The following is a 21,893-nucleotide window of genomic DNA, read 5'->3' as shown; positions in this document are numbered from 1 at the left end:
TTAATAAAAACTTCATCATTTGATTCCTGAAGATCTCAATGATGAATAAAATAATCCAAAAAACAGTAGAATAGGATCAAAAATATCAGAGGTTAAGCATTTTGAAGTTCTAATTATGAAAACTTCGAAATTGTTTACATCTTAGCTTGTGTTATTCCAATTTGCTCAGAATCTTTTCTATTGCAAAGTAGCGACGTTTTGTCAGTCATTTTCACCATGATTGGTGCAAACAATATTGCTACGGATGTTTTAACAGTTTTTACTTTCTTTTTCCAACGTTTGATATAGACAGTGGAGGTTACTCATTCTTACAGAATATATGTTAAATCAATGTACTCTCATGCTATATTTATACATGTTACTGCCCTTCCGTGTTATATAAATTTGTTTTCTGTTCAAGTTTCTTAGCTTTTATAATTTTCCTTTTGTCCTCTTTTTATATATGCACATATATCTTTGTACAATTTTTATCCATGTTTTCATCTTTGTTATATTTATCGCTTGTGTATGTTAAGTTACTGATAATTTATATATTTACTATTGATTTAGTCAATGCTACTAAACGAATAACGTATATTTTTACTGTTTCATTCCTTAAGGCATTTGACAATTTGAATTATGGCCCTGTGTTTTCATGTGTTTTCACAAAATCGTGATTGGAGGAATGCTCCTTAGTATCTGCTCGATTTACTTGAAAACTTCACTGAACACAATTCAAGCTGTAAAAAAAGTGTGGTATAATTTTCAGCCGGATGGTTTTTTTTGTTCGCAAGCAATAGTTTATTTTAAAAAAACTTTCAATTTTCAATAAAATTTTTCCAATTAATTGTCGGTCGACTAAAAAAAAGGCCAGTGGAAAATTATAGCACACTTTTTTTATAACTTGAACTATCACTCAAGTGAATCGAGTAGACCGTACGGAAAATTCGATAAATCACTATTTACGGAGAAGTTAAGAATTATCTAGGTCCCAAAATTATGGAAGACTCTTCACAAGATAGTAACAAATGAGATGCTGACCGGACGTCAAATTCGCTGACCATCGGCCGAAATCTGTCCCATTTCGCGTAGAATACTTATAGGGTACTTATCTAGAGACTGATCAAACATGGCTAATTTTTTTCCTAAACAATCAACAATGCTTACAACAATACCCAAGGGTATTAAATATAGTATACCTAACCTGCTGATGAATTTGGAGCATAGTTCATTGTTTGGGGACAAAGTTATCATATTTCATGAGGAAAAGTCAATTGTTCCTGTATTAATCAAATGGAGGAAATATTAAAATAAAATGCAGCATCTCTTAATTCCTAATGTACAGATAATTTTTCGATATCACACAATGGTTTCTAGGGAGTTAGGATGCGAAATTTTTATTTTTTTTTTATTTCAGTGGGTTTAATATATACATAACAGATATTTAATATATTATTCTTTTAAATTTATTATTTGATGTTGAAATCTCAATGATATTTAAATTAGTGTTGAATTTATAGTTGAAACGAAAACGTGCAAAAATTGATATACAAATGATACCAGTTTTTCTCAAGTTGTAAAGATGTAAACATAGCTTATTAAGTTTTATTAGCTTATGTAAGCTAGTTTTGTCGAGGAAGAAATACAGCGGTGGCCATATTTCCAAAGCTATGATTATTAACTGCATCACTGCCTTTCTAATACCGAAATTAATTGTGTTAACTCATATGTTAGTGTTTCGGAAGAGTTTATGGTACGGAAATATTATACTTTGTAAGTATATAATAGTTGTGTGTAAAATAAAGGTTATCTAAAAAGTTTATGCTCAAATTATTTATTGTGAATATTACAGACTTATTTTTCTGTAACAAGTTGGATTTTTCTTACTTCGTTTAGCATTGTTATACATAATACTTTTACAAATCATGACTACTGAGTACTGGTGGTAAAATATCAAAGTGACATGTCCAATTACTCATCTCGTGATCACAGATTTTCATTATGATTAACTTGACTCTATTGAGTTTTGAATAACTCGTATGAAGTATAATTTGTTACTGAGTATGCATTTAATATACCAAAATAAGGTCTCTGGAAGATAAATAATGAAATGATAATTCGGAATGACGAACATACACAAAATTTGCACCATCTTCACTAATTATTTATCAGAATTATTTTGATTGTTGTTGTTAATTAGCCAAGTATATATTACACGCTTCCTATTTGCTAAAACTTGCTAAACGTGCAAATAGGGCTTACCTGTTCCAATTCAGCCCCAGTATATTCCGTGCCTGAGGAATACAGAAAATGCTACCATTATGTAGATAATCACATTATTGCACCATAAAAATGAGCGCTATATGAAATAAAGAAATAAAAACCTTGAGGTAAGTATTAATTGTTGAATTGTTGAAATGAGCGTCGAATAATTACATGCCTTAAAAATGTTTGAGTGATCATGGTTCAGAAATTCATATGAATCTGTGTATAATATTGCATATTTTTTTAGAAGGATTTTAGAAAAAATTTATACAAGATGTTTATGTAATTTTAAAAAAATATCTTCATTAAATATGGAACAAATCTTCGACAAATATCCTTTCTAATATTTTAAAATCGTTAGAAAGCTGACATAGATATATTTCAGAAGTATTTGCTGTGAACATAGAAGCAACATTCTCATTTAATGAACATAGATTTTTTCCATTCAGCTTACTAGTCATGATGTTTTGTAGCAGGCTTAATGTGTAGTTACAGTTAGTCTGATATTTTCATGAATTCAATCAAGATTTAGTGATAATACATTACAATAAAACCATGAGTAAATAAAAGCTGAATAAAAGCTGATCGTGAATGAAAGAAGGGTTAGTGAAGTTGACATTATGAAATAAAATCGTGATGCCTTGTGAAGCAACTCTATTAACGTTTGTTACAGGGTTTTTTCGATGAAAATAAATTTTCTGATCCGATAATAATATACTAATCACAACCAGTCCTGCCGTACTCTTTTTAATATGTCCGTATAAGTGGATAGCCAAGTGCGCGGAGTGGGCGGGGATGGGTTAGTAACGATAGGGTATTCGCACACGGTTTAAGGAAAACTCCAAAAAACTTTGGTCAGGTCTAGTTAGAATAACAACGATAGGGTGGCCATTACTCAAGGAATCCTGGAAAAACCTGGAAATTTCGGGGGATTTTGTGGAAAGTCAGGGAATCGTTTACTATATTTTGTTTTTCATACAAGTACGTCCCACAATTTTTTAAAACGCTTAAATAAATTAGATCAAATACAATTTTTTTTTCATCGCCGGAAAGTTCTCCTCAAGCTTTGAATATTCATCGATTAATATCATGCATGCAAGATGCAAACGATTATGCGCATCGACTACATGGAACAGTGTGACCTAAGCGACAGTTTGTATTTTCATCGAAAAAAAAAAATATATATGGACAATACGTATATTTTTATCAATTTGCTATAACCAATTTATCCAAATTGGTCAAGGAAACCTATAAAATTTTGGCCTGGAACACCTGGAAAAGTCAGACTTTCGTGATGGAGATTTAGTGGCCACCCTGAATGAGTACAAATCTCAGCTTGTCGATTTGGGCTTGAACAATGTGACCTGTTTTACAATTTTGGCAGGCTGCCGCTCAGGTCCACCTCGGCACGCTGGAGATTTGAACACAAGTCCTCCCATTCCGTAGTTTCTAACTAGCATGACACTACAACGGTCGATAACATGACGATTTTTTTCTTTTCCACCAATTTTCAGGTTTTTAACAATCCAAAAATCCTTGACACTAAGTTTCTGATGCTAGCTTACCGTAACGAATGCTGCACTAACAGCTTCTGCTGCTTGGTGCAAATCTGGCGGGCCAGGCGCTGCTGACAAAGCTCTGTGAAGTTGCGCTGCATCTTCGATTCGTCTTTCCAGGAACTTCCAAGTTTGATAGTGGTCAGTGCTGTTATCTTGGAGCATGTACAGTTCTGTGGCTTTGTAAATTCCAGCTACAACTATTCGTCGAGCATACCAATTAAACTGTAAACAAATTATCATTGATTTGGATTTAGTTATTTTATTAAGTACTAATTGAAACAGCATACAGCACACTGCTGTTAGTGAGTTGAAAATCAATACATTTTGTTCATTTGATTACTGTATTATCGCATATTCAGTATTTATTGAACTAATATATTCATGAGCTGCAGTGATGTTTCTAAGAGTGCAAAAAAAAATAAAGTACTAAAATTATGATTCAGAGCTCTAACGTCTATATTTTACTTCAAATCGGATTAAAGTTGCTAAAAATCTAGTAGGTTCATTTGATTTCACCCCATGATGGCTTATTTTGTGAGCATACTATTTTTTACAAATTCATTGAGACAAATTTCATTCTTTTAACAGTCAATTCAATGTCACTCTTAGTTAACCAACCAATGTCAGTGCAGTATGGAAGGTACTTTGCAGGGAAGATCTGGGAAATAATTTTATCATCTCTCGGGTTTGTGTGCCTCACGCCCAATAAATCCACTATTAATTAAAAAGTTACACGTTTATTTTTACCATATGAAAGCACTGTAGAGAATTATTTCTATAAAGGATTATTTACGTAGCAACCGGAAATTGATCCAAGGTTTCACAGATACATGGTTTTCTTCCTAAATATTGATCGTCGTTGAGAGACGAAAAAATTCTGCATGGTCAGTAAAACGGACGCGATGTTCAAAACCCCTTAAAGATCCTTTGCTAGTTTCATTTTTCCCAAATACACCATAAATATAATTCTATTCTTAATTTCGAAGGTTCATAGTGTTATTAGATATACATGAATGAAAATAGAAACAGTAGAGCAGAGTCAGCCTATTGCCAACGAAATTTGACTTTGGATACTCACGTCAACAGACCTGTCCCCAGTATAGTAGCAAATGTCGTCAACCAACGTCAGCAGATTTGCCAACGCTGTTGGAACATTGGGTGGAAGCGCCATTAGCCCCATGGCTTGAGGCCAAGTCTTTTTGTATGGAATCAGCATCCGGAGCCTTGTCTCTAGAGCGTCTTTGACATAGACTTCCGAGGGCTTTCGCATCTTTGAGGAATCATCTTTGATGGCTAATGCTTCGGACTTGAGATGGTGGGCCAGATCTTTGTTGCACTTTGAATAAAAATGCTGAACTAAATCTGCTCCGCCATTAGGAAACATGCCATGTATCACTCCAGGGTAACCAACAGATTCGGCACCTTTCAAAATGACAAGTAAACAACATTAGCTGGTCATCTTCTGACGAGCACTTTGAAGCTGCATACTTATGAAGTTAAATGTTGTAACGTTACTGTAGCATTGCATTTTTATAAAATTCCGGTATTTCGCAACTTTAGGATTGTCTGAAATTCAGTCAATTTTAGTACAACATTATCATATTCATATTCCGAAAATTCAACTGGTTCAAAATTCTTCCGAAGCAGCAAAATAATAATTTTATTTCAATGTTTCGTTATCTTAACGTTACGAGATAAGTTTGTATGATACCGGGATTGAATAAAAATTTCACATTACAGGATTACAAAGATAAATTTTTTCAATGTTTGAACTTTTCTAATTTCTTATTGTCACAATTTTAGAATTTAATTCATTGTCTTTATTTCAATAAGCCATAAGATTATATGTGACTCATAACAAGCATGAAGCTAGCTCGAGCTAGATTTTGAATATCGCAACAAACAAAAATAAAAATATGATTTCACAAAATTATACAAGATTTTGAAAGCTTTCATGGGATTCCAGGAGTTTCATAAGATTCCACTGCAATTCAACAGATATCTTGAAATTTTTGGGTATTCCAGAGATTCCAAATTGTTTCATGAGATTTCATAAGTAATATTCACTACCCAAACAAGAAATTGAAACAGAATCGAACGTTTCAAATTCGATGAATTTCAATTTTCACATATGTACGCTTTTGACAAAGGAAGTTTTCACGTTGACCACCAGTCAATGCCACGTTCCACTAAAAAAGTTGCGGCCACTATGGTTGCCTCTTCGCGACAGAATTGGTATAAATATTTCAACAATCTGGACTTTTTTTTTACATATATTCTATATCACTGTAGGATATTTATACAGATTTAATTATATCATTTTAATTGCGATCCTATTTTCATCCAATTGAAAATTTCAGGATACACTTTAAAACGTCTACTTTTTGAAACAAAGAAATAAAAACAATTCATTTGTTGGGCTTTTGCATATGGGAAATTCCATGCAAATCCGACCAATATCTGAACCGCACCATTTCTAATTTTGTTTAAAAAAAATTCTGCAACTATCCCAACTCTAATATAGTACCCTGAATTTATTGAGATTTTTTTTCAATTACTTAAGTATTTATAAATGTTTGAAGTGATTTTGAAAAGGGTCTTGTTTAAAATTCTTAAAAGTCTCAGAAGACTGTGCCCTATGATGGGCCGATTTTTTTCCATTATATGTCAGCACTTTCAATTTTTTATAGGTCATTTAAAAACATTGTTAGAATGGTTTAAAAATTTCCGAAAAGTCATATAAACTTCTAGTTTTCACTTACAAGGTACCCTAGGTAGGACAAACCCTCCGATTTTGATCTAGTTCTTATATATTGTGCATCGAAAACTAAGAGACACGTATATTTTTTTTATCTGCTAATAAACGGGTTTAGAGTGATGAAAACGACCTCCAAACATGGGCAACCAATTTCTCAGGTTTCTTAATTTTGAATAGAGGTGCTTGATGTGTTTCAATGAAACCAAGGCTGAAATATTTCATTTACCAATGGAAACAATACAGCGATTGGCCCTAAATCGTTCATAAAAGATAAAATAGTATCCAAGTCTCTTAGTTTTCGATGCACTACACCATATATGAACTAGATCAAAATCGGAGGAATCGACGTATCTAGGGTTCCTTGTTAGAACATTTCTAGATCAATTCCATTGAGAAGTGATTTTCGTCTATTTTCTTGGCACATTCCACGTGTTTTATCAACTTCATAATGAAATTGGTCTAAAAATGTTCTAAGTGAAAAATAGAAGTTTTCAAAATTTTTTGGGAATTGTCAGATCGTTTAAACAATGTTTTATTTGATCCAAAAAATTACAAGTGCTAAAAAAAAATTATAGAAAAATTGGCCCACCATGGGTCAGGTCTTGAGATGTTTGGAAAAGAAAATACCGTTTTTTAGAATTTCTAAAAAAGTCCTTTTCAAATCACTCTTAATATTTATAAAGAATTAATCTGTTGAATAAAAAATCTGACAGAATTCAGGGTACTGTTTGAGAGTTGGGACAATTGTGGAAAAAATGTTCAGCAAAATCAATAATGAAAATAATGGATATCCCCATATACATAACTCAAAAAGTCAAAAAAGATAGTTTTGTGAGGATTTACCTGAAAATGGATTTCATATTTAGAAAGATCAGTCTTTCTTACGTAAAAACAAATTGAGTTATATCTGAATTCTGACGGCAGGAACTGCTAAAAATTCGAAGACAAAGGTCCAATTCGAAAAAGTGATAAAACTCATTGACATGTTGTTCGGAAGTGGCAAGGGTGGGAGTACTGAATATTGGAGGATTTTCATTACCCAATTTAGATTACAACATATCCAAATTTCAGTCAAATCCAAGATTTCACCGTGAAAAACTGGCGGAAAGTTCGTGGATCGGTCCATATATTCAATGAAATGATGTTTTAGGTGAGTAGCTGCCCGATTACTAGACAAAGCCGTATTGTATGAGAAAATTGTAAAATAAATTCTTTCAGTCCGTTTTAAATTCGTTTTCCTTTACCGGGCAGATGTCGAGCCGGGTGTACGCATTTAAAAAAACGTACCAAGAAAATATCACGAAAAATGACTGTCGCTATCATTCTATTACAGTGCAAGCGATTACAAGCAGACTGATTATTCTTTTATTGATCCAAGAAATCTTGTAAATCTTTATTTGTGTGACGCCAGTTGTATGTACCTGAAGTTTTGATAGATGAAACGTGATCGAAAACTTTAATAATGTAATCTTGAAAAGTAAATGAAACTTGGTAAGAAATCCATAAGTACGAAACAGGTAATTTAAGGTCAAGTACTTCACTAATTTTCATTCGTTTATCGTCAAAACTCGGAATGAGTGAAAACTTGGGTTTTCGATTAAATTAGATTGACAGAAACTTTAGATACATTGTTTTCTTGTTTATTGCGGCTGAATTTGAACGACAATTTCATTGTAATCACTCCTCGTGAGTAAAGTTAACCCACCCTGATAAAAAAGTTTCCTATAAAAAAAAAAATACTAAATCATTTGAATTTACCAGCACTGATCGCCTGCTTGCTCCAACCAAGATCAGGTACAAAGTCAATCGCAGCATTCAGAATTTTTGATCTGATGCTGTTTTCATATTCTGCATCGGTTTCGTTGGAAGATGATTCGGATCGCGGTTCTTGCACAGCCAAGTTATGTTTTTGATCAGCTCGCGCTGCATATGAAGTCCAGATGCCCCTGAAACCTAATGCGATATAAGAATGAAAAATCTTAATTTTCAGTTTGAGAATTTCTATGGCCACAATTTTTTATAAGTCTTTCATGATCTATATGTCTATATTGTTACAGAGTGTCTAAGGAGTTGAAAAAATTTGATGATCTGATTGATTTATTGTATCGATACAACGTACACAAACAGCAATCAAACCATCAACTTTTAATGTTTTGATTTTAAAGTTTTCTTGTACTTCTATACATTGATACGTGTATTTTTATGTACTACGCTTTTATTGAAGTAATATAAATAATCCGAATAATTACAGGTATATGTTTGTTTCTCTTATCATTTTGGAAGCCGCGTTTATTTACCCTCTTTTTCTATTTGATATATATCATAATTATCGTTCGTAAGGAGTAAACTACAGTCGTACGTCGGAGCTGACACACACACTTTTTTTCTATATTATTCCTTAGATTTTCACTTTCTGAAACCCGGATAAATACTCAAAAAGTTTCATCACGTCAGGTTTTTACTTGAACTCTTGGTTGTAGTTTCATTTAGAGTGGAAATCCCGTTGATTTCGAAATCTGGTATCCTATTCTTGAGTTTAAAAATCCTGTGCAAAAGTGATTTCTTACTCCCATTTAATATGTATCAGAGTGAGACTCAAGAATAAATACAAGCAAGGAAACAGAAAATGGAAAGTAGAAGCGTGTTAGGAGGTGTATCAAAGCGAAGAAGAAAAGGTTTCATAGACGCAAAAAATGAACGCGTCATATTAAATACATTTCCCAAAGAAATTGTTTGTTTAATTTTATAAGAAATATTGTTTAGTTCACTGTAATAAAATGGTGGTTTTTTCATTATTGTTATGCTATTTTTATGCAAACACCTTGTATTTTGCAAGAATGCTGTACATGATGGAGGGAAATGGAACTCATTTTTGGATTCAGCATACTCAAAACAGAATATTTACCAAAATCGCCCCATGCAGCTGAAACAACAATATTTGTTGCAGACGTGTGATATTGATACTCATTTACATTTTTTTCAATTTTGAATCTCTTGTATGGACAGATTGATTTAAAGAAAATGAAACTTTTTTTCTTTCTATGTGCGGAACATATCGTTAGATTTATTGCGCGTATTGATAAGGTGATGTGCAAGTCACGTGACCGTTCTAGGAGAGTGAGAGAGATCCATTCAAATAAAGCCAAAAAAATGTATTGAAAAATTGTATTGTTTGTGACTATTTTATTTTATTTTTTTTAATTAAAAAGCATTTTATACGTTTCTCGCTTCATCGTTGTAGTAGCAATATTTATGATGATGAATAAGCAAGAAAAAAGTCGAGATATTAATGTCAATTTACTTGCTTATACTTGTAAGTAATTGAATTATGACATTTAAAAATTTTGTAATGCAGTTGTGGATCGTCAAAAAAGTTATGAAAAAAAACCTTAGATGTCATGATTTCCTGGTCGGCGAAAGATGTATTACAGGCCTAACAGAATGGTCCCCATATTATTATCCACTATATTGAGTTGAGGTCCCTTAACCCTTTTATGCATACATTTTTCCTCACATGCGATTCACTTGAAATTTTTCATGCATGTCATGCATGCTTTTGGGGTTGCTGATTACGAACCTGAACTCGAAATTAAAAAATTCAAGATGGCGGATCCAATATGGCAGACGTAAATTTGAAATTATTTTGATTTTGATAAACTTCATGTTACATGGTTTGTGGAGTCATTAATTACAAATCTGAACCCGGAATTCTAAAATTCGAAATGGCTGATTCAACATGGCGGACAAACAAAAACAACAAGAAAAATTTTGATGATATTCTATAAAATTGTTTGGTATGTATGGTTTGTTTAAAAATTGACATTCGGATTTTCATGGTACTAAACTCAGACTTAGCCTCGCTAACTTGTACTTACCCTTACCCATCATTGTAAGGCGAGTGGAAGTCAGTGAGGCTAATTGTAAGTCGGAGTTTGCATTTTTAACAATTTGAACAAGTCATGAATGTCATAAGGGGCCATTCATTAATTATGTAAAGACAATATTAGCAATTTTTGACCCCCCCTACCCCCATGTAAAGGCACATAAGATTTCTCGAACTCTCTCTCCCCGTCTTACGTAACATTCTATCTAATTTTTCTGGATAATTAAGTATTGTTAAAAAAGGATCAGTTACACGAAAACTCACAGTTTGACGTAAATCAAAGATTTTTCAACATTGAAAATGGATCAAAATGAACACATTTAAGAATTTAAAATCTTAATGAGCAATACAAATTTTTAAAATAAGGTGTAAATCCAATTGTATATTATAAAATGAAAAAAGGCCATTCGGCATCGGAATGGAAGATTTCTAATGATAAATTCCGACGTATAAAATATTACGTAAGAATAAGTTTTACCCCCCCCCCCCCCCCCCCCAAGATAAGGGCATGTAGAGATTTTTTTAACCTCCCTCCCCCCTCGGGACCCTTACGTAATTAATGAATGGCCCCTAAATGTATTTACAAGAAACCACAGTTATACATTTCGCACTTGTGCCTCTTTCGCACGCGTACGCTACGTATTCCGGTCTGTGATGCCGATTTTCGAATAAATCGATTATTTTTTCCCCATTAATCGAGTATAATCGATTGTTTTTGAAACTCGATTAAACGACCGACTTGATTATTTCCGCTCACAAACGGTTTTTGTTTTTTACTCCCTAGTAGCGCTGTCTCTAGTTTCTAGAATTTGAGAAGACTCTATGGGAAATCTTTCTAGAGAGTTAATACAGAATCTTACCTGACAGCGACTTTTTGCCATCTGACAACATACTTATGCAAGATGTTGAACAAAGCAGATTCTGATGTCAGACTCGCAGTCAAATGTGGAAATAGACACGTCGTGTTTGCAGTTGCAGCCTGTATTATAGGCAGACTTACCTCAGAAACGCTACTAGGGCTCCCATGAACGACGCAATACAATATCAATTCATGTGGTTAAAGTATCAATTATTATTATTGTTTTACTTACTATGTACCTATTTGATATAATTAGTGACAGATAAATGAGTATTTTTACCCGAAATGGAAAAATATTTTTAATGAAACTATAAATTATCAAAACATTTTTCCGCCATTAAGACTGCGTACTGAAATTTACGACTTTTGGTTTCAAATGCACCGTTTCAAAACAATACGAAATATTCGATTATTCGATTAATTCTTACCGATTTAATGGAGTGAAGTTCGATTATTTTTCTGAACTCGATTCAACGTTGCATCGCTTATTTGTAGCTTAGTGACCATCGCTAATGCGTGGCCGAGGAGGTCTGTTGAGCATACATACCTATCTAAAACTGCAATATTTGGAACTATATGAAAATCTTAGTTTTGAATCCCAATTTTCTCAAAAATTCGACAGAAGTTCTCGGACTATTCCATGATTTTTTCAGGAAAAACATATTTCTTCTATTATTTCAGCTTTTGTAAGTGGAGTGGCAACCCTGACAAGCTTCTGAATTTTATGGAAATCATTTGCCCGAAAATATTATTTTACACGGCGCATATCTTATCATGAGTGTTTTTTGCGAAGTTGTTTGGTAAGACCGTAGTTTTCAGCACACACAGGCCGTCGGTCAGAGGCGAGTCATGCCGAAAATACTTTTTATGCCTTTGCTGGAAAAAATCCATTTCGGCAGACGTACGGAGACATCAATATTTTTTAAAAATTTCTGAAAAGTTTTCATAATACTAGTTTCATAAAAAATATTCTTTTACAGACATGTCTAGATTTTCGCAGTCACATTTCCGAAAAGTTACAGTATTTTATTTTACGAATACATCTTTCACCAATTGATGGTTTAATTATATTATATATGGATCGAATTTTACATGACCGCAACTTTGACTTTCGCATATAAGATTTGCTTAGGTCCGATGTGACTCATGAGATTAAACTTGTAAGTGTAACTATGTCGGGTGAACTACTAATACAGTTATTTGTTTCTAATGTTAAAAACTCGCGAATTTCTATTCTAACCCTAGGACCCCCATTATCCATACGAAACAAATTACTTACAAAGGGGTTACGGGCACCCCAGCACTTCAAATCAACACTACCAACGGACTGATTGTCCCAGAAAGTTTTTTTTTTTTCCTTCGAACGCTGAAAGACAGACGAATGGAATAGTATATGCGAGAAAAACCTAATATGAATTTCCCTCGTGAATAATTCGATTGAAAAAAGTAAAAAAAAATTATTTTAAACATTTCTCTTAAATTATCATAGGTTATGGGTACTCATGTGTACGGTCCTAGAGCTAATCTCATAAGTAAATTAAACTCTAATTCTATACCTGCAAGTGAAATCGTGAGCAATGGTATATAATAATAAATATATACGGAAGCTACGGTGGAAGGAAAACAACTTCTAAAACAAAATTTAAAAATAAACTTTCCAAAGAAAGACGATGTCGTTTTCTAGCTTATTCCGCGTAGTTGAATTTGTCTTTGATTTCATTATTAGCTGCTTCTACCAAAAATATATTTCCGATCTAAAATCGGTCGTTAATCGTGAAATTTCGTTAATCACACAGTTCACAAGACAACATGTACCAGTATTATTCATTCCCTTTAAAATCCTATTAGTTTCATACGAGTTTTTTTTTTTTAATTGCAATTTTTTCCCTTTTTGTCATATTTGCCTGGGTAAATTGAAACCGACCACTTTGTATAATTGCGCCTTGCTACCCCAGAAATTTCCGACACCAGGAAAGGAATACGAATATTCAAAAGTTTATGTAAAGCAATGGCTCAATTGTGATTTATTAACATCAAGTTTACATTACTTATCTTACATTTATACGAAATTAATAAATTGGTGGTACTTCATTAGTGATCCTGGATAGCTATCATTAAAAACAAAACAGTGGTGCATACTGTCTCATGTTATGAATGATAAGTTGGGGAATGAAAAAAAGAAATTTCTATTAATATCATTTACGATAAAAATGGTAAACATGTATGAAACACCGTCCCTAATATGCAATACAAATGATTTCGAGTAGATCAACACAAGCTAAGAATAGGACAATAACAGTTGAAGGTTTTAAATTATATCATTGAATGCCGTTCAAAATTAGTGTTTATTATCTGCTTCTAATATTTTTAGGCTTATTTTGTTGGCCACAAACATCTCTAGAGATTACCGGAATTTAAAAAAAAAATATTATCCCTAGAGTGAATAAAAATATATTTTTTCAAGTACTGCATGATAGATTTTTACCAACAATTATAATTTCCCGTTATGAGTATACTGTAATGTAAGATTTTTGAATTTTTTTCAGACCACTTTAGGGAACATTGTCGGGTATCGAAATGAGCCCAAGAATATTACAATCCAAACCGATTTAAAAACACTTAAATTTAATTATTTCAAACAATTTAAAGAAAACCTTTTCTGTTGATACCTCAGCCGGTATTATTCGAAGTTACCTAAATTTATTTCTATTATACCATAAGGAAGTTGTTTCATGAGTGTCCACCATCATTGGCGCAAGTAACATTTCTGAAAATTTTCTAAAAGGTTTTTTCTGTTTTCTCTACTTTTGATTCAGATTGATCCATCCTTAACAAAAAAATGCAATAGATTAATGTGACGAACCTATAATTGAAAGATGAAAAAAAAACTGTTTTTCTGTTTTTATTGTGATTCAATTTTTCGATTGTCAATGCATTCATTGACCCTTATCAAAATGCTTTCCACAACATCAAATGCATTTATTGCATGCCGACAAAATTGAATTTTCTCCTTTGAAGGTACAGTCGGCAAAGTTTCACCTCCTACTGTGACGTTAACTTCATCGTCTAATTTGCTGCCACAATTTTTCCCCTGTGATTTATCTAGCTTGCTCTGATCGGCAAGATCTTTAATTTTAAGTTCATAATGAGATCTCGTTATGTCCAACGCGCCTCGGAGGGGTTTGAGAAAATCAGTCTTTAGTTTTGCCGTGTAATCCCAAATACCAGTTACATTTGTCTTATCGCGGATAACCAGGAATCTGATTAAATTTAAACCAGCGATTATCTCATCTGAAATTTCGACCAAATCTACCGAAGTTGCGAACGGCATTTTACAGGCCTTCATCAAGAGAGCAAAAATCCGTTTACCCATAAAACTTGGATCAACTGGATCCGAATCCAGACATTTTACTACACAGTCTTTTACAACAGTCGTAAGATAGCTGAGCAACCCTGAATGACTAAACAAATCATACAAGTGTAATATCAACAAATACTTTGCCTCCATAGTAAATATATTTAGGTAAAGATTGAAGACCTTCAGAGCGCGCTCACGTTTTTCCCGTGCATCGCAGTAGATCATTACTTGGCTCAGATCTTGAACAAATGATTCGTAAATCTTCAATTCCAAGACGTCTTTATCTACGGTAAACTCCTCGACTTTAACGAGTGCTGCTTCAGCCAGCTGAAGCCCCTTCCAAATTAATACATACTCTGAATTTCTTAGCATACAGGAAGACAAGTACAAGGAATTATGAAGAATATATTGAGGATCGTAGATACAAGGCACCGATCCGAGTTCCAAATCGAGACCAATAATGAGATAATAGTAATTGGCATAAGCCAGATCAGAAATCATTTCTTCCGCAGCGAATAAATCTCTATCTTCATATAAGTAGTAGTTTTTTGATTCATCCAAGAGTGTTTCTGAGCTCTGAACTGGTCCTTTGAGCATTCTCTGCTCAATGTATTTGAAGTAGTAAAACAAGTTGCCAGTCAAATCTGAGATTCTTTTGAGTATTTCTTTGGCGAGTGTTCTTCGCTTGCTTTTGTTGTCTTCAACCTCCAAATGGCTAAACGGCTTGCCAAGCAAGCTAATTAACAAGCTCAATAGTAGCTGCCTCTGATTTTCGTTTCGGTTTTCGCTTGTCTTTAGAGATACCTCGGCGATGAATGGCGTGAGGAATGTTAAAATTTCTTGATAAACGTTGACAATTCTGAACACAGCTAGGTCTGTTTCAACAAGAATAACTTCATCTCCTTCAAAATTGTAATTTTCGGGAAGTGGCAGTTCGGAGATGTGCAATTTTATCACGTTGAGACACCATTTTAAAGATCTGTCTCTATATCCTGTCATCTTTTGTAATATTGTTCCCAGCGGTTTCAGAATGGCACAAAATTTAGTGTCATTTTCAGGACATTCGGCTTGTTCAATAAAGTCCAAAAGCGCTTCCTCTGCCCTGTAATGTGTCGCTATTACGTTCAACAGCTTTTCGCAGCATTCAAATAACTGCGGCTTGTTTTTCAAATTGTTTTCAGTTAGATAGCCTGAAATGATTGGTATCAAATTCGACGAAACATCTTCCAAACACAAGAAAAATTCCTCATCTTTGATCAAATTCAAGACGTCCTCTGTATTTTCATCACTCAACGACTTTGCGAAGTTGTCGATCAATCGATTACTTCGATCTCTGAGATTTTGTAGATTGGCTACCGTATCACTGGACATTTTTATAGGTTATGGCACTTTCCGGCCCACTTAGGTCACTGTGACAGTTATTAATCGTTGAAAACCTTCGCAGTACGTCGATAACAATGTATAACTTGATGAAAAAATTAACCAACAATCGAATTTTGCTCACCAAGTCCTACACTCGATCGTTAATGTCATTCAATGATATTTGCGAATATGATCACGTGTGTCGAATAAAAGATTGAAGCAAGTGCTGAATACAAAGTTCAAAAATCTATGTCGCGTTCTGATACTGTTAATCCGTGCGTTGACGTAATAATTTTGGCGAACTTGACGAGTGCCAGACGTCAAAACAAGGAAATATCAACGTTTTTCACAACAACGCTTCAATTTATGATAGATACTTAGAGTTTGCAATAAAGCTTACTTTGTACGCAAACAATCCTTCGGAGACCAGAGATATTGACTAACGAAGAATACGGTGCCATGTTTTCACCTCACTGCACACTCCAGATAGTCTCGTTTTGTAAAACTTGCTAATTTCGTGACTCGTATTTTGGTTTTAATCATATATTTCACGATTACGCAACCTACTGTAACATCCAACCGGAAAACTAGTATTTCTTATTGTTTACCATTATTCTATACCGCTTCTACCCTTAGAGATATAAGTATGGAGTACGTGAGCCATAGGAGCGCACGTAAGTGAAAACCAGCACGGGTTAGAAAGAAAGAGAGCAACTAGTGAGTCTGGTTGTCTTTGTCTAATCAGGCATGCGCTGGCGTGCCGAAGGTTGTTGACACAAACATAACCTGCTTCGTGTTGCCTCCCCAAAAAATAGGACCATGGTCAAAAAGTGTATAAAGTTAAATATTGAATGTTTTTTTATATCTTCACCTTTAAATATCCTTGAAAAATTTGAGATTCATTAGTTTATTTAAATTATATTAATACTACTATTCATAGTCTTACTACTGATTACATTATTTCTTGATACATATTTTCGTATCGAGTGCGGCCGAGACCCGCCTGCTGCGCATGCGTGATCAGACAAAGACAACCAGACTCACTAGTCGCCCTTTCTCTTTCTATTGCGTGCTGGCTTATCGGCTGACTAATGGAGACCAGAGGTAAGGAGACCGAACGCATATGGCGGAATCGTCGAAGCGTGGTTCGTGAAAGCGATGAAAGATCTTGTGGTTCGGGATGTATCCGCAAGCGATACCAGCGCCCACCAGCGCCTGCTTATGAATCACCGCGCTGACGGAGCCCGCAGTGGTAGCGCCACCAGGCGGTTACAATCCGCGGATCGTTCATCACTTTCACCGACCATTTGGCTAGCATTGCGTTCGGCCTCCTTACCTCTAGTCTCCATGGGCTGACTCACGTACTTCTCTATACTTCTACCCCTCTGATTGTGATCCTTGGGGTGGGTTTACACAGGCGCTGAGTGGTCTCTACAACCAATTAAAATGTATAAAATATAGTGAATACTGTATTTTAGGCATTTTGATTATCGATCGCTCGAACGAGCTCCGTGCCATCGCGCCTATGTGAACCCGACTTTGTGGGTGTGACGTTGCAAGACTCCCCGATAATTCTATAAGTTGGATCCTAGATTTAATCGTTTAAGCATAGCTAGACGCACAGCCGGTAGTGTAAGCTCGTACATCCAATTGAACAGCTGAATTTCCACCATCTTGCGAGGAAAGTTGTCACAAGACTTGCGCCAGATTTGAATTGCCTGATGTAAGCTATTTAGGTCCAACAACATCACACACAAAAACAAGTTTTCGACGTGTAAAATAATGTTTGATATGTTAAATGAAGAACATATCATTTTTTCGAAAGTATATTATTATTTACAATTATATAATGTAAAAGGTCATTTACTAATATGACGAAAAACTTGCATTTAAGCGAGATTTTTTTTGATGTTCAAAAGAAGTCTTCAATTCTTAGAAGTTACCGTCCATCATCCTTTATAATCCTATGGTGGGCTGAGTTCCATACGGATTATTCAAAAATTTGTATAACGCTTGTTCAACCGTTATGGAATGACCATCCATTGACTTTCAAAATGGAGCTTAAGATATGTAAAAAAACGTTATGAATTAAATCGTATCGAATCATAATTTAATCACTGAATCAATAATACCTGAGTTCTCAATTTCAATTATAATAAGATCGGTTTATAATTCAAATATTGGGAATTTTGACTTACATGATTCGCACGCTCCAATACTCGTTAAATATTATTAGTAAATAATTCGTATTCTGACATAACCTCTACAAGTTGTCATTTGCAGAACGCTTCAGCGTTGTATACTCAATTGTGAAATGATCATTCACAATCTTTTGTTTTTTTTTTTGGATTGCAGAAAACGCATCTACCCGATGTTGTGTCAATAATTGTCACTATAATTTTCCATCTTAACAACAATTGAAACTACTGCCAACTGTCCGCGCTCACGTCAACTTTGATTATACACATTGTGACGTGGATTTGTACTGTATCTCGGTCATTCCGAGAAATAACTGAGAACTTACCGCATACACAATAATTTGGCGGCCTGTGATGTAAGCTAATAAAAATTGGATCTTACAAAAGATATCGTAAGATTCTGTTGGGCGCCTGTCGTGATTAACATGGTTCGAAATCTTTCTTTTCGCTAACCCTCGGGCTAATGCTCGGTAGCTCAGTACCGCGGTGAGGGGAGGGGTAGTTCTGGAGAGAGAGAGAGAGAAAAACACTCGACAAAAATACGTTATTTGACAAAGAAAAATGTATATATATATATCAATTCCTACCTCATTTTCTTGCTATGATACATGCGTAATTCCTATATACTAAATTTAAAGAAACAAGATTCAAACGGGTCGCATGTAGACCCGTGCATTTTGAGCAGGTTACCATTAGCGCTACGTAGGGCCGCGGGACGTTAAGACGGACTCGAAAAAACAGGGGTGTCAGGGGCTGGTAGAAACCAAGAGGACGATCCGATGCTCGATCGCCGTTTTCATTGGGATCGATAGCTGCACAATCGATCCCTCTGTTTAGTTTACTGTCAAACTACGGCGTACCTTCCCGCTTGTTTGGAGAATTAAATCTAGGGTACGATTTCCTCGGCACATGTTTACCCGCGATTTTTGCTCTGAGCTATTATAATATTGCGAAATTTTTATATTGGAACGAAGTTCCTTATCGCTCGTTCACCGTAGGGGCTAGGCGGAAAAAAACGACACCAAAAAACCGACACTTTTTGGCTATAGTGCTCGTTTGCTATAGTGCGCGCGATCTCCCTCTCTCTCTCTCTCTCTCTATTCCAGCGTGTGCGCGCGCTCTCTCTCTCTGTCTCAGCGCTTGGGGTGGGAGACGGCAGCAGCGGTCTCTCTCACTCACAGCGCACGACTATACTTCGCCCCTCTTTCTCTCTCCTACAGCGTACAACTATACTTTGGGCCGCAGCGCGCTCTCTCACAGCGTACGTCTATACTTTGCCTCTCTTTCTTTCTCATAGCTTTCCCACTTTCTCTCTCTCTCATGAGCAGTAATATAGCGTAAGGAACTTCGTTCGTACCGGCTGTCCCATGACAGCTCTCATTTTTTTTTTTGTATAAAACCATGTTAAGCCGAGTTTCACAAATTTTTGATTAAATCACGATTATCTAAACTCAGGTTGAAGTTAAAAAGAGATTAAATTCAGCTGTGCGTTTCAAAGTACGGTTTTAATCGGTGTTTACGTGAGCCTATAACCGATTGCAGATAACTCTGCCTTCTGTAAGAACTTGCGCTAAGATTGGCGATTAGAGTCGCGCAACTTTTGTTTGCAGCGCCATTTTTGTCGCGCAAACGAATAAGCAGTATAAGTAAAGTTAGCTTGCGTTCAAGTAAACACGAAAAGTTTTCAGCATTAGGAAAGTGAAAACTCAGTTTCGGCAATGAATGTAAAGAAAAAAAGACTACGTAATCTTACTACGAATAAAAAATTGATTCTGGTAGCTAAATTACAGCTAAAAGAAAATTAAATCATTATTGAAAACATGAAAACCGATGCTGTGACGTCAAGGCAGAAGGAGGAATGCTGGGAAAACATTGTCCAATTGTGAATTCTTCTTCTGCTTCTTTTCCACATCATTATTTCCCGGCTTGAATATTTCAAAATTAATATATATTTCACGCGCCACTCGTCAAACAAGTTTGACATAACTTAGACGACAACGGTGTTTGCTCTTGCAGCGTTGTGGCTTAGCAGTATAAATACCTCGTTTAAGAACGTAACCCCCCAAAATCCAGCGTTTAAGTTTAGGTTGCCGTCCCATGGTCCGGAATTTGTTCCGTCTCAACGAACCCGGAATCCAGTGACTTTTCAAGCCCCAATCAGAGGCGTTCCGGCTTCATTGATTTACGGCATCTTCCGTAAATCAGTGGAGCCGGAACGTCTCTGATTGAGGCTTGAAAAGTTACTGGATTCCGGGTTCGTGGAGACGGAACAAATTCCGGACCATGGGACGGTAGCCTTAAACTCCTTTCAGTGAAGCTGAACTGGAGATTTTGGTATTGTGGAACGCAAAGTAACACTTAGCTTTTGTTCAATAAAGTTTATGCGGTAAACTCGGTTCAATGTCAAGTTGTAGAACTGGGCCTTATTAGAGACGAAGGGCCCAGACCTATGTAGAAGACTGTGGACGAGAACTAGGAATTATAATAATTTTTTAAATAAAACATACTCTCACGATCAGCTGGCTGCATGGCCGAGCGTTCCTTGGTTAATGTTCTGTTTATTAAATATAGGAAGAAAAAGGGTGAGTTTGCTCGGTCGGTAAGGATACGACTACTACATAACGTTAATTTAAAGTCTAGCTTCTGATTTGTCCGGAAGTGTTCGTTGGATATCCCAACTCTCTGAAGGGTCACTAATACTGTAATCTGGGGCTAGTGCTTGCCGCGCTAGCTAGCGAAAAAAACACGTACTGTTTGATCGTTGCGGTTTTACATTGGTTTTACTGTCATCCACATGTCGGGTTTGTCCCCCTTCTCTCTGTACTCTATAAGGAAAACAGTAGACAGTCGGAGTACAACATGGCGGTAGTTGTGTGTCATGTTCTCGTGACGTCCCTCCTTCTTTCTCATACACTCACTTTTTTTTCGTCAATTTTAACCAATTCGTATTGTGGAAATAATGCTGTATTGTGCTGTGTAACGTGTAAGTGAAAATATTCTTAAAATGTCTACCCGTTCGCAGCTGACGAAGGATTTAAACGGTACGTTGTTTATAAGATGTTTACCTTTTAAAATTTCCGCAAAGTGGTTGACAGTCGCATTTAAATTCCAGGAGAAAGGTGTGTCTTCTTTATGTTGTCATTCTTCAGGAATCACCTTGCACAGATAATTCGGGAATATCATCCCGTTGTTCTCATGTATTATTTCACTGTTAAAGAATTTTACTGACATCACGTCACCGCGTCAATATTTGCTAATACTTACCGAATTTTACACGGCAAGTGTTTCTTCGGTGCGGCAAAATTCAAACAAGAATAGTTTACAGTATCTGAGAAAATCTAACGGAATGCATCTTCAATTATTATTTATTTTGCCATTTTCAATATATATGTTTATCATTAACTTTCATTTATTATTGTCACGAGTGGCACAATGCTTCGTGAATTATTTAAACCATTTGCGTTAGTATGTTTCAACGCTTGAAACTTAGGAAACACTTTGCTGTTCAAGAATCCAATTAATACGAGTTCTTTATCAAGGATTTTCTTTTATCAGAAGATGATAACAATTGATTGAGAAAAATCTTTTACTTTCTTTGCGTGATTACTTCTCAGTTATTTTTCCTCAATTTTTATCCATAATTGTAGTTTATGAATAGGACGATTTTTTTCC

At 35.2% G+C, this 21,893-nt stretch overlaps 3 protein-coding genes across 5 annotated transcripts in view; 1 reads left to right on the top strand and 2 right to left on the bottom strand.

Annotated features, from left to right (window-relative positions):
• Window positions 1–1,797: 1,797 nt before the first annotated feature.
• On the bottom strand, window positions 1,798–16,716 carry LOC107221018 (ubiquinone biosynthesis protein COQ9, mitochondrial). The gene is made up of 5 exons (XM_015659856.2): window positions 16,424–16,716; window positions 8,320–8,514; window positions 4,882–5,225; window positions 3,810–4,025; window positions 1,798–2,273 (listed from the first exon to the last, which is right to left on the bottom strand). The coding sequence occupies exons 1-5, from the start codon at window positions 16,482–16,484 to the stop codon at window positions 2,238–2,240; spliced, it is 852 nt and encodes a 283-aa protein (XP_015515342.1). The 5' UTR covers window positions 16,485–16,716; the 3' UTR covers window positions 1,798–2,237.
• On the bottom strand, window positions 13,299–16,417 carry LOC124293097 (glomulin). Its single transcript, XM_046732496.1, has one exon. It carries the CDS (start codon window positions 16,030–16,032, stop codon window positions 14,206–14,208), a length of 1,827 nt encoding a protein of 608 aa, XP_046588452.1. The 5' UTR covers window positions 16,033–16,417; the 3' UTR covers window positions 13,299–14,205.
• A 4,339-nt stretch (window positions 16,717–21,055) lies between the features above and the next one.
• The window catches only part of LOC107221015 (F-actin-uncapping protein LRRC16A), a 95,956-nt gene continuing 95,118 nt past the window's right edge, over window positions 21,056–21,893 (top strand). For 2 of the 3 annotated variants that reach the window (XM_046732493.1, XM_015659852.2), the window contains exon 1: window positions 21,057–21,262. In XM_046732493.1, coding sequence (XP_046588449.1) covers window positions 21,226–21,262 — 37 coding nt within the window. In that variant the 5' untranslated portion in view covers window positions 21,057–21,225. Of the gene's footprint in view, window positions 21,263–21,893 lie in introns of all 3 variants that reach the window. The other variant, XM_046732492.1, reaches the window with a different exon arrangement.

The sequence above is a fragment of the Neodiprion lecontei genome, chromosome 2, assembly GCF_021901455.1.
Source record: "Neodiprion lecontei isolate iyNeoLeco1 chromosome 2, iyNeoLeco1.1, whole genome shotgun sequence".
NCBI classification, from domain to species: Eukaryota; Metazoa; Arthropoda; class Insecta; order Hymenoptera; family Diprionidae; genus Neodiprion; species Neodiprion lecontei.
The sequence above is the reverse complement of the archived record's forward strand: the minus strand, read 5'-3'. Positions and strand labels throughout refer to the sequence as shown.

What these genes read in the sequence shown, in the direction of transcription:
- LOC124293097 (XM_046732496.1), bottom strand. Translation starts at nt 16,032, where the DNA reads ATGTCCAGTGATACGGTAGCCAATCTACAAAATCTCAGAGATCGAAGT.
- LOC107221018 (XM_015659856.2), bottom strand. Translation starts at nt 16,484, where the DNA reads ATGGCACCGTATTCTTCGTTAGTCAATATCTCTGGTCTCCGAAGGATT. An exon ending in CTGGGGACAGGTCTGTTGAC is followed by an intron (nt 4,026 to 4,881) that starts GTGAGTATCCAA and finishes ATTTGTTTACAG; the next exon opens with TTTAATTGGTATGCTCGACG. An exon ending in TTAGTGCAGCATTCGTTACG is followed by an intron (nt 2,274 to 3,809) that starts GTAAGCTAGCAT and finishes TGTATTCCTCAG; the next exon opens with GCACGGAATATACTGGGGCT.